The 19073-nt window shown below is 42.4% G+C and overlaps 1 protein-coding gene and 2 pseudogenes across 1 annotated transcript in view; all 3 read left to right on the forward strand.

Moving 5' to 3' along the window:
- The first annotated feature begins 4854 nt into the window (after positions 1-4854).
- On the forward strand, positions 4855-8103 carry LOC134069043 (arylamine N-acetyltransferase, pineal gland isozyme NAT-3-like; annotated as a pseudogene).
- Positions 8104-8131: 28 nt separating this feature from the next.
- LOC134069457 (globoside alpha-1,3-N-acetylgalactosaminyltransferase 1-like) lies at positions 8132-10760 on the forward strand (annotated as a pseudogene).
- Positions 10761-18687: 7927 nt separating this feature from the next.
- mindy2 (MINDY lysine 48 deubiquitinase 2) overlaps positions 18688-19073 on the forward strand; it is a 33201-nt gene continuing 32815 nt past the window's right edge. Inside the window, exon 1 of the mRNA XM_062523953.1 lies at positions 18688-19073. This exon is cut by the window's right edge and continues 640 nt beyond it. Coding sequence (XP_062379937.1) covers positions 18784-19073 — 290 coding nt within the window. The 5' untranslated portion in view covers positions 18688-18783.

The raw sequence follows: 19073 nt of genomic DNA on the forward strand, positions 1-19073 counted from the left end.
ACAAGGATGATGTGCACATACACAAGGAACTGAATGATATTGAAACATGATTCCTGGTACACTTACACTTACCCTATTGGATATTTCAACTCACTGAGTGTAATCTTTTGAAAGCCTCTGAAATCCTCTGAACATGCCACGTGAACGCATTCAGGATGGGAAATCAACACACTGAATCAAGAGAAATGTACAGAAGGTTCATATAGATAATTACGCATAGGCCTATCAAATGTTTACATGATATCATATAATGTCTTTACAAACAGCTATCAATATAAACACGTGCAAGAAATGAATTTAGGTGAGCTAGAACATCTACAGTTCATTTTCATTAAATGCTGTGGGCTAATAGCAATCTATCCTGCTATCAGATTCAGATTACACAACATTCTCAACTGAAATGTTTAGCCCAGTGTTTCATATTTATGAGGCCTGGTATGTCAGAATAACCCATCTTGGCATAGGTACTAATCTCATGGTCACAAAGCCACTAAAGCAACACTTTCATTCTTTCTTTATTTTGATAGATAGAGTTTATATTGTCCTATAAAGGATATTCTTCTTCACACATTCCATTCCATAAAATAACTCTTCATAGTTTGACAGTCATATGTCATACTGTACCTTATGTGTGATTTGAAAATCCAGAGAGTCCTAAAACACAGACAAATGAATTAAGCAAACGTTCAGCAATTTATTCTGCATTTATTTTACATAGTGAAAATTAGAAACAGAAAAGGCCAGTATTTATTATAATCAGTTTATATACATGTATATATCATATACACAATCTTTGACCACCTCATATGTTTTGCTTTAGCAATGTGGTAAGGACTGTGCACACATCAGTTCTACAGTATGTTCATCATGAGACAATGATCGAATTTTTCCAAAGCTACATTCTGTAGTATTTAGCTTTAAAATGATTGGTGAATACAGGCCCAGGTAATTATTGAAATCACCTGTGCATGAGAACTTGCAGTGCATGATTTTGTGAATCTCACTGATTGTAGTGTTACCCCTGAGATTGAGAGGAGTATCATCAGCACCACCTGTAGGTCAGGTGAGGAACTGTCTCTAAGACTGTTGGCAGCACTGATGTGGAGTGTAAGCTCTCCATCATGGAACCTTTGAAACGAGGGTTCTTCCGGGACTGGTTGTGCTTCAATGATTAATTTACTCTCAAGTTCACCTACGATAAAAGCTGCCATATTTGAGATCTGGTAGCCTATCTTGCGATATTTTCCTATGGGAAAATAACATGGGGATATTGAATTATTGCACCCGTCACGCCAGGAAAGTGAAATGCAGATGTTTAGCTCAACACACTTTTGCCCTCTGCCTTCAGGTGGGGACTGTGATCTGAGGTTCGTTAAGACGGCAAACTCCGATTTTTGCTACCCCAGAGTTAACTTGCAGTGCAACTTGCCATAAGTAGGCTAGTTAGCTTCAATTAACACCCGGATCTCCTTATATGAACAAAGATGGCAATTTTGGCTCTTTTTTGAGGCAAACCTCAGAGGTCTTTTGTTTTGTTTCATATGTGCGTCTCTTCTGTAGATTCTACATCTGTGCAGTGCATGGTGGTTGCTTTCGGTTGGCGTCACCATAGCAACACGTGTTCTGTTTTTGCTGTCGATTAGATACATAGATAGATAGATAGATAGATAGATAGATAGATAGATAGATAGATATACTTTATTCATCCCCAAGGGGAAATTGCAGTGTTTCAGCAGTAATACAAACACAACATATGTATATGTTGTGTTTGTATTACTGCTGAAACACTGCAATTTCATATATTTTTTCATATATTTTTTCATATATTTCAATTTCAATTTTCATATATATGTATACATACAAACATACATACAGAAAATTGTATGCCCAGATGGGAGTCATTATAAAGTGCTATTGCAGTGGGTAAAAAAGTCTTTCTGTATCTGTCTTTCTTACAGCTTAGTTGGCGTACCCTCCAACTGAAAAAACTTTTTTGTTTTACCAGTAGGCCTACATTGTGTAGTGGATGTGAGGTATTGTCCAATATATTTAACAGTTTGTGCAGCATCCTTCTCTCCACCACCAACTCCAAGGGCTCTAGGGTTGACCCCAACACAAAGCCAGCCTTCCATACGATCTTATTCAGTTTGTTAGTGCCCCTGGCTGTAATGCCACCTCCCCAACAGATGGCAGAAAAGAAAATTGCACTTGCAACAACACTCTGATAAAACATTTGCAACATTTTGCTGCACACAATGAAAGACCTGAGCTTTCTCAGGAAATAGAGTCTGCTTTGCCCTTTCTTGTAAAGCCTCAGTGTTGTGTCTCCAATCCAGTTAATTGTCAATAAGAACTCCCAACTGCCATTTGTAGTTCTCTACAATGTCCACTTCCTCACCCAGTATTGAAATGGCATTTAGCTCAGGCCTGGCCCTCCTAAACTATCACCATTTCCCTGGTCTTAGCCACATTCAAGACAAGGTGGTTGTTTTTGCACCATGTCACAAAGCGGTCCACCAGTTGCCTGTACTCTGTCTCCTCACCATCACTGACACACCCCACAACTGCAGAATCATCGGAGAACTTCTGCAGGTGACATGACTCAGAGTTGTACTGGAAGTCTGAGGTGTACAGTGTGAAGAGAAAAGGAGACAGCACAGTCCCTTGTGGTGCCCCTACATGTGTGTTACTAACTGCTCAGACACACACCCTTTAAGTCTCACAACCTGTGGTCTTTCAGTCAGGTAATCAATGATCCATGAAGTTGTGGAGGTGTCTAGCATCCTTTGCAGCTTCTCACGTAGCAGCATAGGCTGTATGGTTCCTCCTGTATTCTTCCTTGGAGCATCTGACCTGTGCCACTCAGTGGGAAATGCTGTCGTGCTGGTTTGCCTCAGCGGGTGAGTTATGCTAAGCTAACCAGAGGTTATTGGCCTGACTTTTACAGTATGGTTAGTTTGACTGACTATCCTCAGTAGTCACAGTGTGCATGTGTTTATTCTATTGGTTCAAATTGGTTTTGACAATTAAGTCAGCATCATGTGACATGGTGTTTCTTTTGAAAAATCCTTCTGTCATCCTGTCTTTTTTCAGTCCAAGGGTGGGAAGATGGGGGTGCTTCTGAACAGACCACAGGGAGTCTTGTTGCTTGTTTACTAGTGTTTTTTTTCACAGCAAACCTCTTTTTAGGTAGGGAGGTGTGACAACCCCGTGCCCCGTCAGGCCGTCTCCTATCAGTGCATGGGCAGGGCGGGGCCTGCCGGGCTAATACCCTTGTTGATTGCACCTGGTTTGGGTTCCCTGCCTTTCTCATTAGGCACTTTTACTGCCTTCATGCCGCTTGTAAACTCGGAGGGCCTTTAAATAGTCCTGACCTCCGACAAAAAGTGTGTTCATGAGATCAGTTCGGAAAATAAATACAATAAATGCATAAATACGTTATTAGGACTGCTTGTTATGGTTGAGCAAGAAGGAAAAGTGTTTCTATCGGTGTTAATTTAGTGTCAAATGACCTTTCCTATTCGTGGTTGCACCTGTGGTTTGGGTTCCCTACCTTTCTCATTAGGCACTTTGTACTTCCTGGTTTCAGGCTCAAGTTAATGCTTTCCCCTCATTTGTATTCTCACATACTGACACCCTCTTTCCATCCATACACACATATACACACACTGGCTCTTAATGTCCGCTGACACAACAAGATATCATACACAACCTTGTCAAGTATATTAATTCTCGGAATGAGGTTATTTTAGAAAAGTAAAAGTCTAGTGTCAAAAGTGCATTTAGTAATTTAGTCTGTAAAACTATAGCTTGTATATTTCATGCAAGATGAATAATGTCGTTGTGGATTTGATATTTTGGCTTATATTCAGCTACAATTTATTAATGCCAACGTTATTCAACATTACTGTACAAGATATGTAGTTCAAGATAACACTAGCATGGTCTTCTATCTTCATACGAAGAGTCAGAGAACAGAGATTCAATGTTAGGGGTTTCCCACAGCCGCGAGCACAACTCTGTTGTTCAGTAACTGACCGACGAACGCGAAAGGCAGAGCTAGAATTGCAGGTACAATATTTTCCTCCTTGGCAAACATATCCTAATATAAAGATTGCAATTGCCATAGAGCCGCATCACTCATATGTATTCTGAATGGCAGATTCTACACTTACGAGAATACTTTGAAACATGGTCATCTGGCCACACTACAGTAATTTCCCGCATATAAGCCGCATTGTGTATAAGCCGCAGGACAGTGTTTTATGCAAGTTTAGAGAAACAAAACCATATTAACACCATATTAACTGCCCCCCTGTTTTAACCTCATAGCGGAAGAAATTTCACAAAATCAATGTATAAGCTGCGGCTAATAGTCGGGAAATTACGGGTACCCAAATATCTATAAAAATGCAGACCAAACATGGATCCAAATTGTTAAATATAAAATGCAATTTGCTAAAGTTGGCCCACTATTATATCTGGACTTTCTTTCCCATAACAAAGTTATGCAATGTCATGAGAGCGAACAATATGGAATGGGTTACTATTAGACACTATAATAAACATAGATAGCATATCATTCCATCTGTTAATTATTTTATGTATGGGATATTATTCCCGGTTTGATTTGTTCTAAAAACATATGTATATGGCACCCATGATAAGCTATCATATAAGCTTGAGCACTCAGGTGAACTATTTATTTTGGGGGGAGGTGCGGTGATGAAAAAGATGTTAAGTTGAAGAATGTGCGTCACAATTGGCTGATGGGATTGGCATTGCAAAAGGATCTCAAGATGATATTAAGGAACCAGTGATTCTTCATAGCAGAATGAGGAAATCACCAGGTTCCATGCAAAACCGATAGACCAACAGTCAAACAACTTGATTCTTCTCCTTTTCTTGTGGTAAGAGCTGTTTTCTAGTAAAATCTCTGTATGTTTCAATGTCTGCTTCTTTGAAAGACAATTAGTGTGTCTGTATGTGTGGAAATGTGAAGTTTGACTCATGGTGTGTATTGAATGTGTCTACGCACTTCAATCCTGCCCGCTGGAGCATTTCATCATTGGCTGCTCTGCTCATTATTGTTTTCTGTGATTGACGTTGTGGCTAGTTTTACTGCCAACTGCTTTTCACAGTTCTTAGAGAGCGTTTACAAGGTCATTGTCAGAACATCCTGTTACATAAGGATAACATGTAGGTTCCTCTCCATTGCAGCAGATTTAACTTGAACATTATGCTACTTAATTGGGAATGCGTCTGAGTGCACGAGAGGGAGAGTGGCAGGTTCCAGCCACTTCCCATTAGCCGTACCCTTGGCACAGCACTATGTGAGAATAAGAAGAGTTTTCAAGTGACAACTAGCCAAATGTTATACTGTACTTAAGGAAGCTGCTGTGCGGCCGAGCTTCCTTACATAGTTTAAAGCAACACATTAAAGCACTTTTCCTCTGTCGCACACACGCTATTTGTTTATCCAGCAAATAACAGACAAGGTAGAATATGTTGCATGATTTTATGAAAGTATGATGTATTGCAACATCGAAGCAAGTCAAATTTGTAATTTCTGATGTCTCATTTCATCGAACTACAGATACACTACCCCACCTCGTAAAGTTACATAGTGCGTTTATAGCTGAGAGAGGGCCGCGAAGTGAATGCAGAAGTGCCGTTCACTCTGTTACAGGTTGATGAACCGCTGGAATGATTTTGGAAACATTATTTTAAGGTACGAAAACATCTTTAGTGTTGCTTTAACATGTGTACTGTAGGAAACAATTTAGTTTAGCGATTTGGATGTTGGAGGACTGAGATATGGTGATCCTCTGCATTCTACACTCAACAACCTTTTGTGTTATGAACTTGTTTGGACACGTGATGGAGTGCTCACTGACCCCCCCCCCCCCCATGAGGCCCAGCTGCACAGTAGTGGTGGCAACGGGACTGAAGCAATCTGACATAAAAACTAAACAACAGTAGAATATGCCAAGCTTGATTTGACCTCCTGCCCTCTGTAAGGATATAATGAACCTGGAGGATTTGATGTGTGTGTGTTAAAGTGTGTGTTCTGTGTGTTTAGGTGCAGAATGAACCTGGAGGATTTGATGTGTGTGTTAAAGTGTGTGTTCCGTGTGTTTAGGTGCAGAATGGACCTGCAGGAGTACTTCCAGAGGATCGGCTTCAGCGGTGCGTTCGAGAGGCCGGACCTGGCCACCCTGCAGCTGGTGCACCGCCTGCACGTGCTGAACGTGCCCTTTGAGAACCTGAGCCTGCACAGCGGGCAGCAGAACAGCTTGGAGCTGCCGCTGATCTTCAGCAAGCTGGTGCGCCAGCGGCGGGGGGGGGCTGGTGCTGCGAGAGCAACCTGCTCTTCTCCTGGGCACTGGGGCAGATGGGGTACCAGCACACCACGCTGGGCGCCCGCGGCTACTACCCCCAGCAGCAGGACTTCAGCGCCCAGGAGGGGCACCTCATCAACAGGGTGGACGTGGCCGGATGCTCCTACATCGTTGACGTCAGCTTCGGGATGGCAGACCAGATCTGGGAACCCCTGGAGCTGGTGTCGGGGAAGGAGCAGCCCCAGCCCCCCGGAACCTTCTGCCTGAAGGAGGACGGCGGCACGTGGGTTCTGGAGAAAACATCTCGCACGCCGCTGATGCCCAATGAGGCCTTCGCCAAGTCCAGCCTCCTGGACCGCAGTCGGACCAGCCCCGTGTTCTGCTTCACCCTGGAGCCCCGACGCCCCGAGGACTTCCATGCCGCCTCCCACTTCCTGCAGACCGCCCCCGACTCGCTCTTCACCAACAAATCGATCTGCTCCCTGCAGACATCCACCGGGTTCAGGGCTCTGATTGGCTGGGTGTACAGTGAGGTCACGTTTGGCTACTGTTACGGGAAGATGTTAACTCCTAGGGGTATGGAGGATGCCGTAACTAAACTAAAGACAAAATGAGTAAACACAAACAAGGAAGCAATTGAATGAAATGACCAGTTTATTGATAAATCAAAATAAGAGTTCAAAGGAACAATAATAGAACTAAAGTAATGTTAGGCTCAGCCTATGGCAATGAAGACATGACAAACAGACAAACAAGCAGAAGCCCCCCCGGGCTATAAAATGAGCATGTCCAGGTACCTCACCTGGACACCCCAGGCCACCAAGGCCACACAAAGGCAAATAACAGGCTTATGCCAAACCCGGCACACCCTGGCCACGCTAGGCTAGGCTGTGCTACATCGTAGCCACTCAAACTTCCCCAACTGGAAGAGTAGTTGCCGCATTCGGCACACACTGCACACAATGACCACCAAGGCCACACGAAGACACTAAATAGGCTTGTGCCAAACCCGGCACACCCTGGCCACACTAGACCAGGCTGTGCTACATCGTAGCCACTCAAACTCCCCACTGGAAGAGTAGTTGCCGTGCTTGCACGCACCATAAACGTAAGACACAAAAACACTACACGCAGCCATCCACGGCTCTCACACAACCGTGGATGCTGGCGGGCTCAAAGGCACTGCTCTGATGCAGTCTTGGGTCTTTTAAAGGCTGACCAATAATTAGCCCCAAGCAGGAATCACTCAGACAATCAGAGGTGGGCGTGGCCCTGAAATTGAACACAGCACACAGACGGCCAGATCACACTAGGGCCGTAACACCCCTTCCCATAAAAGCGAACGTGTAACGTTTGCAAAGACAGAGGGTCGTAACACCCCTTCCCATAAAAGCGAACGTGTAACGTTTGCAATTAACAGACAGAAGGCCATAACACTACCAGGAAGAGTTTGACCTGATGGAGATGCGTAAGGTCACGGACGCCGAGGTCCAGGGCATCCTGAGGGAGAAGTTTGGCATGCCGCCCGTCCACAACCTCACACTGAAGAACAATCAAATCAACTACACCATGTAACATGCCGCCAGTCCACAACCTCACACTGAAGAACAATAAGATCAACTACACCATGTAACATGCCGCCCGTCCACAAGCTCACACTGAAGAACAATCAAATCAACTACACCATGTAACATGCCGCCACCCCACAACCTCACACTGAAGAACAATAAAATGAACTAACATGCCGCCCGTCCACAACCTCACACTGAAGAACAATAAAATGAACTAACATGCCGCCCGTCCACAACCTCACACTGAAGAACAATCAAATCAACTACACCATGTAACATGGTGTTTGTGTCAGTTTGTGTAATCTGTGCAAAGTCCTCTGTCCATAAGTAGAGTTATGTGTAATGAAGTGGTATGTGTATACAGTTATCTTCATGAGAGCTTGCTTTAAGTGTTAACTGTTTTTGTTTTACATTAACTCATTCAGCAATTAGCAGATCCCTTTTCTCCAAGGTGATTAATGGTACTTGTGTTGTTTTGCACATGGCCACATCCACATCTGATATTAGGCTAGTATAGTTTCCCCCTAGTGAAGACCTCCAGTAGAGTGCGTAATGCTGCAGCGAGTCTGTACACAGGACACAGCAGGTTGCACATGGGCGCATACGCTTACGCTTGGTCTAACAGCAAGGATAACGTCAGCCTTAGAGAACCTGCCGTCGATGAAGAAGAACTCCATGTATGACTCCTCAGGTCCATGATGAAGAAGAACTCCATGTATGAATCCTCAGGTCCATGATGAAGAAGAACTCCATTTATGAATCAGGTCCATGATGAAGAAGAGCTCCATGTATGACTCCTCAGGTCCATGATGAAGAAGAGCTCCATGTATGACTCCTCAGGTCCATGATGAAGAAGAGCTCCATGTATGACTCCTCAGGTCCATGATGAAGAAGAGCTCCATGTATGACTCCTCAGGTCCATGAGGAAGAAGAGCTCCATGTATGACTCCTCAGGTCCATAGCATCCCACTGCTGCAGTGCATTGTGTGAGTGCTCAGTCAGGGCCTGATGAGGGGGCTACTGCAGGTCTACTGCAGGTCTTGCATGAGGCCTACTGGGACTGCTGTGCTGTATGCTCAACCTAGTGTTTCAGTGTCTGCTATAATAAGTTTCATAGTCGAGCACATTTGTTTAACAGTCTGGGCCGCGTTTCCCAAAACCATAGTTGCTGACTAAGTTAGCAATTTTGTTGGTTGCCATACAATTTCCCATTGCCAACCAACTAAGTTGCTAAGAGGTTAGCAACTATGGTTTTGGGAAATGCACTCCTGGCCTGCTTTATAGCCTGCATGAACCATGCTTGACTTCCTGTAGTATTTAGTATAGAAGCATAGTATAGAAGTGATGGCCCTTGTTTGGTTGTATGTCTGTAGGCTCAAAAAACGTATTTGTTACTCTCTGATCCAGTTATCTTTTTTGCTCCTCTGTAGGAGAACTGATGTTCTGACGGTCTCCCCGTGGTTGGCCCCCATCATATGGGAAGGAACCTTTGATCCAAAAGTAATTGACAGGATATACCAGCCTTTGAATATTACTGTGGCAACTACGGTCTTTGCAGTCGGAAAGTAAGCTCTACTTTTCTTCAATTACTGAAATCCCAAGTTAGTGACCGAAGCATGTACAGTATATGACAATGGATGTAAGTAACCTGCTTTTTTTTTTTGCCTCTTCACAGATATATTCAGCTTTTGAAGCGATTTCTGGAAAGTGCTGAGAAGCATTAGGCTACATGCTTGGGTACAGAGTCCATTACTATGTCTTCACTGATCAAATGAGCAAGGTTCCTCAGGTGACCCTGGCGTCTGGACGCTCCCTCACGGTGCTTCCTGTCCCGAGCTTTGGCCACTGGCAGGAGATCTCTTTGAGGAGGATGGAGTTCATTCGCAAGGCCATCGACGACCACATCCGCCACGAGGCCCACTTCATCTTCTGCACCGATGTGGACATGGTGTTGGAGAACCGCTTTGGCGCAGAGGCGTTTGGTGAGCTGGTGGCAGCCATACACCCCTGGTGGTACCACGCTGGGCGCAATGAGCTCCCCTACGAGCGCAGGCCGGCATCTCAGGCACATGTTCCAAAAGGACAAGGTGATTTCTACTACGAGCGCAGGCCTGCATCTCAGGCACATGTTCCAAGAGGACAAGGTGATTTCTACTACGAGCGCAGGCCTGCATCTCAGGCACATGTTCCAAAAGGACAAGGTGATTTCTACTACGAGCGCAGGCCTGCATCTCAGGCACATGTTCCAAGAGGACAAGGTGATTTCTACTATGAGCTCCCCTATGAGCGCAGGCCTGCATCTCAGGCACATGTTCCAAAAGGACAAGGTGATTTCTACTACGAGCGCAGGCCTGCATCTCAGGCACATGTTCCAAGAGGACAAGGTGATTTCTACTACGAGCGCAGGCCTGCATCTCAGGCACATGTTCCAAAAGGACAAGGTGATTTCTACTACGAGCGCAGGCCTGCATCTCAGGCACATGTTCCAAGAGGACAAGGTGATTTCTACTATGAGCTCCCCTATGAGCGCAGGCCTGCATCTCAGGCACATGTTCCAAGAGGACAAGGTGATTTCTACTACGGTGGAGCTCTTTATGGAGGCCACGTAGATGTGGTGCACAGACTGACCAGCACATGCGAGGAGCAACTCAACATAGACAAGCAGAAGTCCATTGAAGCCGCGTGGCAGGAGGAGAGCCATCTTAACCGCTACTTTATACTGCACAAACCCACTAAGCTGCTCTCGCCCGAGTACCTATGGGACAAATCTAAGGGGCCAGAGAAGTGGCTCAGAGTAGTTCGATTTGCCACAGTGCTTAAGAATTATAAAACATTGCGTCCCAACTAGTGCTGCTATGTAGAGCTTGTGACAACCATCACTTATCAGCAACATTAAAGACACAGGGTCATTGCTACTAAAACAAGATTCAAATGGCAAATACAAAGACCTTACTCAATAAAAAAAAATTGGAGGCCCCTCACATTGCAGGGCTATGATTAAAAATGTTTAGCAAAATGTATAGCCATAAGAACTAAAAAAAGTTCTATCATCTATAATACATAATGACCAAACAGGTTTATATACAGGGACGTAACATATCGGTTTTAGACAGCTATTAGAAGTCATTGAAAACTATGATAAAACAAAAAGAAAGCTGGACTAGTATTTATTGCCGATTTTGAGAAGGCTTTTTTTGAGAAAGGCTTTATAATTAAAAGTTTAAAATTCTTTAATTTTGGAGACTTTGTGTGTGTGTGTGTGTGTGTGTGTGTGTGTGTGTGTGGTTCATGCCTCAGTCCCATCTGATAACACACACACACAGTCTTTACACTTTACTTTATGTCAAATGTATTCATTCAGACTTACATATGTCATTTAGTCATTTAAGTGATTTACGTAAAAGCTGAATGTTGAATACTTTTGCAAGGCATGAAGGCCAAATGTGTGTGAGGTTTGGTGGTTAAGATGTTTAATTGAATTTGATGAATGTGTAGAGGCACATACTACAATCTCAATGTCTACAAACCTCATCGTACATACAGGAGAGAAACGTATCATGAGTGCAAAAATAAGTTTCTTTTTTACTAATTTACAGAATTGAAAGAACATTGTTGATTTAACTATATTTAGGGCCCGAGCACCGAGGTGCGGCCACTGAAAGTGGCTGCACCGTAGGTGCAAGGCCCTATTGTTTTTGCTCAGATTATTATTATTATTATTATTATTATTATTCTCTCTTCCTCTTAGCCCGTTTGGCCGTTTCACCAACTTGGCATGCTCCAAAACTCTTGTAAATTGGCAGGCATATGTAGAATTGCATTTGATACTCAGAGACAGAGCCCTGGCCTAGGGCGTGGCTCAGGGGGTCTATAGCGCCACCTACCGCGCTGTCTGTTGTGTTTGACACACACATGCACGAAAATGAACCAAATTTGGTGGGCATGTGTGTTGTATTAATCCGAACAACTTTTACATTGAAACTATATAGTAAATATTAAAAGAATTTGAATTATGTGAGATTTTCTGATTTTTGCACATCATGTATTTTGAAACACTTCTCCTAGACGGTTTGTCGAAATCATGTCATTTTAGCAGTAAAATGATCTTGAGGGGTTGCCCAAGAGAAATTGCGAACAGATTTTTGAATTTCAAAAGTATATCGAAATGGCGAAGGTTTGAACCTAGGTGTCTTATAAAAGGAACAAAAAGTTGGTGTTATAGGCAGAAAACAGTGACTAATTTGGATGAAATTTGATGGAGTATTAGTTAGTGTGTTTGTAGTGACAGTCATATACAAAGTTTTGAATTTGGTGTTGTTTGTGATTTTTAAAAGCGCATTAATGATTGTGGTGGACACAGTTTTAGCTAAAATATTTTGAAGCGAGTTGATGAATAATGATAATCATATCAACCTATGCTGCAATTTCGACGTAAACCACATTAACAGAAAGTGAGTTATTTAGGTTTTCATATGACTATGGTCTCTCCTATCCGCTCCTTGCTGCCCGCGCGTGTTACACACAGAACTACCTAGCCGCTCCCTCACTGTGGCTCACCCACTCTCCCCCTCCTTGTTTCTTTCCTTCCCCCCACAGTTATTCACACTTTCCCCTCTCTCCCAGCTGGATGTCTCTCTCTCCTCCCCCGCTCTCCACACAGAGACACAGACACAGACACACACACACACACACACACACACACACACACACACACACACAGAGTCAAGAATGACAGTGTGATGCAAAGTAAAAGGTAAAAAAAAGATCATGTGTATAAAGATTTTATTCAGGTTAAGTCATTTTTGTGATTGAATTGGGGACTGACTGAGTAAGACCCAAGTTCTAATCCTCATAAAAATTTGTCTTTGCCTTGTGTGTTGCCACCTCTAGTCTGAGACAGAGCCCTGGCCTAGCGTGTGGCTTAGGGACTCCTGGTCACTCACTCACTCACTCACTCACTCACTCACTCACTCACACACTCACACACACACACACACAATATTATTATTCTCTCTTCGTCTTAGCCCGTTTGGCCGTTTCACCGACTTGGCATGCTCCAAAACTCTTGTAATTTGGCAGGCATATGTAGAATTGCATTTGATACTGAGAGACAGAGCCCTGGCCTAGGGTGTGGCTCAGGGGGTCTATAGCACCACCTATCGCGCTGTCTGTTGTGGTTGACATGTGCATGCATGAAAATGAACCAAATTTGGTAGGCAGATGTGTTGTATAAATCTAAACAACTTTTACATTTACACTACATAGTGAATCTTAAACAAATTTGAGTTATGATTATGATTATGATTTTTGCACATCATGTATTTTGAAACACTTATCCTAGACGGTTTATCGAAATCATGTCATATGAGCAGTAAAAGGATCTTGAGGGTTTGCCCGAGAGGAATTGCGAACAGATTTTTGAATTTTCGAAGCATATCGAAATGGCGAAGGTTTGAATTATGGCGTCTTATTACGAAACAGGAAGTTGGTGTTATAAGCAGAAAATAGGTTATAAATTGGATGTAATTTGGCAGCTACATGTGGAATTGCTTCTGCTAGTCAGGGACAGAGCTCTGGCCTAAGGTGTGGCTTCGGGACTCTATAGCGCCACCTAGTAGCACGTTATCTGTTGTGGTTGACACAAACATTCACGAAAATGAACCAAATTTGGTGGATTTATGTGTTTTTGCTATCGCTAGTCAGAGACAGAGCTCTGGCCTAAGGTGTGGCTTAGGGACTCTATAGCGCCACCTAGTAGCACGTTATCTGTTGTGGTTGACACAAACATTCATGAAAATGAACCAAATTTGGTGGACTTATGTGTTATTGCTATCGCTAGTCAGAGACAGAGCTTTGGCCTAGGGTGTGGCTTAGGGACTCTATAGCGCCACCTAGTGCGTTGTCTGTTGTGGTTGAAACATACATTCACGAAAATGAACCAAATTTGGTGGACACATGTGTTATTGCGATCGCTATTGAGGGTGTGGCTTAGGGACTCTATAGCGCCACCTAGCGTGTTAGCCGTTTTGGGTTGACATTTACATTCACAAAAATGAATCAAATTTCATGAGCTTGTGTGTTATTACTGCCGCTAGTGAAAAACAGCTCTGGCCTAGGGTGTGGCTTAGGGACTCTATAGCGCCACCTAGCGCGTTGTCTGTTGTGGTTGACACATACATTCAAGAAAATTGACCAAATTTGGTGGCCATGTGTGTTGCTCATGCACATGCCCACCAACACGCCTCATGTTGCTTTGTTAGATTCCGAAATGTCACAGGTCTCCGCACCGCAGGTGCTCGGGCCCGCCATCGCCGCTTGCGGCTATATTCATGTTATTGCTTTTATTTAGCAGGCATTTTTATCCAAAGTTACTTACACACACCAATTGCAGGGATAGTTCTCAAGGTTGCATGTCTCGTCCTTGGAACCCACAAAGCCCAAACCTACTACATGCTGGCTTGTATAAACTGCCAGGACGCATATGGTCACGGGCGGATCTAACCAGCAACCGAATAAAGGAGACATCAGTTAACTTCATCTATACTGGCTGAGGGCCTGGCATAACAGTGTTGTTATAGATAAATAGACAAACAAATGATATGAGTTCACACTGTACCTCCACTGTACCACCACAAGAGCTGCAAAACTAAAATATTTATTTTCTTCTTCATACAAACTAAGTTGTACAACTCAGGTCACTCTCTAAGCCTGGAAGGGTGACATCTCCCCAGGGCACTTTAATGAAGTGGTAGGGTGAAGGGAAGACTATTGGGACAGGGCCTAAGTTCCTAACTCAGGTCACTCTCTAAGCCTGGAAGTGTGACATCTCCCCAGTGCTGGAATGTTCAATATACGGAAAAGTTGAAAACATTACGGAGACAAAAACACTATTATAGTTCACAGAGGGCTATTGCAGTAACCTAATGTTACTTTAGCTTACAGTATGTGACATTTGTAATTTGTCAAAAAAGAATGACTAACATGTAATGTTGAAATGTAATGTAATAATGTAAATGTAATGTGATGTAGTGGTATAATAAACCCATTTGGATGTTGTGTACACAGTGAGAGACAAATCACAGCAAGCATAATATAATATATTTGCTTGTGTTATTTTTTAAGCTGGGTCATTCCGTGTCAAATCAGACAAAATCCAGGAAAATGGTTGCAGCACCGACTCGGATTTTCTTCAAAGATATTCAAATGGCCTTTGAGAACTTCACAGCCACCAACTAATGAAAGGCCTATTTTAGATTAATGGTTAAAACATAATTTCAAGTACATAATTCGGTGTATTTGGCATCCTTTTCAATTTCAAGGTATTAGGAATTTCTGCTTCTTTTTGAATACGAGAAGTAAAATATAGCCTTTTCATTCCATTCAAATAGCTACCAGAGTTAATGCCTTGTCAAAGTAGCAAAATGCTACTGTTTCGCCAGAGGGGGGTGCCAAACTTAACTTTTTTTTTATTGTAAATGTTTATTCTGGTGTTACCAAAACACCTGTAACTACATGCATTTATTCTGTGAACAGGGCTTAGATGCAATATTAGAACTTTACACACTACATGTCCATATTCTTTTCTATTTCCACATAGATTGCCATGATCCTACTACCTACCCCACATAGCATTTCAGTTACATGACAATGACACAAACAATTAACTGCCGTATCTGAAGAGGAAATAATGACTGATACCAAGTGAAAAACATAAACAGGTTTTTTTAATACCCTAAATATCACACTTAATGCACGTTTTTTCAAAATCTAGGGCCCTTTCGAGAGTCAAGAGACATTTAGTACAGACTTAAAATTGTTTACGCATGCTTATTATGAGTTGATCTTCCACCCTAGAAAATTTGGGGAGGCTAGGGAACATATTTGTCAAGATATTAATGCCCAGACATGGCATGTGTTTTTCAAGCTGTAAAAATGAAAGAATTTCAAGGTCTAAAAAAGATATGAAGACAGATGATTTGCACAGAAATATTTCACAGGCCTTGGTTTTAGGACCCATTGATGATATACACAAAGTTTGAACAAAATCTGAGATGGTGCAGCATCAACCTTATCTGATTTGACACGGAATGACCCAGCTATCACTTCCTCCAGTTTATCATGACCATAAGGGCATACTGTATCTGTTTGTCATCTCATCCTTCAGTTCATCAGCACAATCCAGGCATCTGTACAGTCCAAGCACAGACTCAAGCAATCTTAGAGCTGATACAACAACTGACTTCCTTCATTATTTTGTTTTTTGAATAAGCCAAAATTGCATGTTCGATTGATTCAACCAGTGGAATCACCCCCCAAAACAGAAAGAAGAGAAATCCATCCCCTGGGAACAAAAGTGATGGATATCGAGCAGCGCCATCATATTCAGATCCAAGTGTAATAGGCCTACAGTGTGCTACACAACTTTCTTTATGTAGCATACCTTTCCATCTTACAAAGGACAGTGTGCTGACCTTGTGAGTACTAAGGGCGTGTTCCGATTACAAGGGTCCTATACGCTGAATTCCATACTCCCTGTTTTCATCTGGGTTTGTCTGTTTGTTAGCAAGATAACTCAAAAAGTATGGATGGATTTCGATGAATCGATTACATTTTGGAAGTGATCCGTGTCACCGTCTGGATTCAGGAGGCGGTTATCTTTTTCGCTTGGCGGTGTATGGCATGGTATGGCTACGTGGTGGCGATCTGAACAGTTTAAAGGAAGAACAGGCGGAGGTCTGCGCTCTCTGAGTGCTTTTAGTTATAACTAGAAAAGCATTTCCTGAAGGAAATACCAGTGCATGGAAAGTCATTGCAAGGATTATGCTAGGGTACTTAAAGTGATTACTAAGGTGTTGCTAGGCTAAATAAAGTGGTTAATATTCAATAAAAAGTGGTTACTAGGATGGTTGCTAGGGAAATCACGTTGGTTGCTAGGGAAATCAAGTCGGTTGCTAAGGCGGTTGCCAGGGTGTAATTATGGAAGTGGTTGCTAGGTTGTTACTAAGTAATTATAGTGGTTGCTTTGCTCTAAAAAGTGTTATTTTAAATAGTTTTATAAAGTTATTGAAATTGGGAGAAATAGAGAGAGTGATAGAGAAAGTGAGAGGAAGTGAAGAAAAAGAAGTGAAAGAAAGTGGGGATGACAAGTGAGCTATCCAGTTCAATGGAGAGACACACAGAGAAGAAGTTCCATTGAAGTTGCTGAAGTCAGTGAGAGAACACTGGCAAAGTTGATTCCATTCTATTTCTTTAAAAGCTAATTATGATGTCACAAAGCCAATGTTAAGTCTATGGCAAAATTAAGTTTAGTTTTTATCTAATATCTCAAAAAGTAAAAGTTGTAGAAATATGAAAAGTAATAGACTGAAAATTTGATGCAAGAGCTACGTGACAAAGTTTGAACCAAGTTCCTAAGATAAGCGGTTAGAGTCAAATTAGGGCCTGGAAGAATAATAATAAAAATAAAAATAAAAAGAAAAAACGAAGGAATATCAATACAGTGCATTTCCATGTACTGTAATTATGTTTCCCATTGTAATCATAACATTTGAAATGTTTTTTGCATGGATATGCGCTGGTGCACTTTCCTGTGGATGAGAGAAGCAGGGTGAGTTGTGCACCCGTCGATATCACTGTTGATTAATGCGCTCTTAAAATAATAGCCTATAATAACCAATTCACCATGAATTTCTGAACAGGTTTCCCTTGGTCAGAAGCACAATGTGTTTTAAGTAATGTATGTTAATTTTAAGATAATGAGACCAGGTCGTTAATTGCCACACCCCTTGGTGCGTTGCTCTAAAAGAAAAACTCGAATATATGATAAGCTAGTGTGCGATGTGATGATTATACTTTCCACCAGATTTTGCACCACAGAAATCGGGCCCCTCTGTGTCTCTTTCCATCACCAGACACCTTCCATCCAACGTTCTCTCCATTAATCTTCTTCAAATCATTCACCCACCATTAAACGATCTCATCCATTAAATGAATGCCTATCAACATCCATTTAACTTTATGTCTGTCAAAATCCATTAAATGATCCACATTCCCTTTTAAACTATCAGTATAAACAAACTCATCATCTTAGCATTTGTTACCTATTAGTTAAAGGTTTGTTCATCTTCATCATAGTCATTTGCATCTCTGTGTTTCCTATGTGGCGCTCGCCCTCATGTGGTTAGTAGAGGAACTACATTGATTCTGGCACTGAAAACCCAATGTTGTTACTGGAATAATTATTATAGGGCTGATTTTGTTTGTGGTGAGAAATTATGCCCGTAGACATGTAGACAACTTATATGGCCAACATATAAATGTACTAAATTACGGTGGTAATAGTAATAATAATAATTCAAAATACATTCACTACGTTTTAATAAAGGATTGAAGCGATAAACAATTAAGCCTAAATAGTAGGCTATGTAGGCCTTAGATTGTTGAAGGCCTATTATTAGATTGTATGTTGTTGTCATATGAAACGTAGGCCTATTAAGCGTATGCCACAGTAAATGTTAGGCCATCATTCATTGTTTAAATTGTGAGAGTTAGGATATAGTGCTCCCCCCTCCCTCCCTCCCCCCAAGATATTGATTTTCCCATTATAAGGACACCCATGATCGTAACCAGTGGCATTTATTATTGTATTGGCTTTGCCAGGCTCTGGAGAATAATTATATGTCTACCTATGACTATTATTAGGCCATCTTCGTATTTATGCTAACAGTTGTATTTTAATATATTTTTCCATGGCCTGTGGAATAGGCGTTTCTTGCTCGGTGACGTCACAGGACCAGGGATGTCATGGCGTCGCTGGAGCACAGACCGAAGCTGCAATCTTGCTAAAAGCAGTCGTCGATGTGTAACTCAAAATGGAGAAAAATGCAAACCTTCACCGGGATGTAGGGGGAAGCTCTTTGTGCACGACTCTGCCCGGTGAGACGGGCGACATAACGGCCGTCGGAGGGGTGAAAGGAAACATAGATGCCTGCAAAAAGAAAGACCCGTCGCTCAGTACTTTGGTTAGTAGTAACGTTAGTTCCAACGCCAGTAGTACTACAATTGTTAGCCATGCTAACGCCATCTCGACCACAGAGAAATCAGATATCGTGTCAGAAATGACCGACTCGCGTTCGCTTCAGGACGGGAACGCACAGCCGAG

The sequence above is a fragment of the Sardina pilchardus genome, chromosome 21 (genome assembly GCF_963854185.1).
Source record: "Sardina pilchardus chromosome 21, fSarPil1.1, whole genome shotgun sequence".
In the NCBI taxonomy this organism is placed as follows: domain Eukaryota; kingdom Metazoa; phylum Chordata; class Actinopteri; order Clupeiformes; family Clupeidae; genus Sardina; species Sardina pilchardus.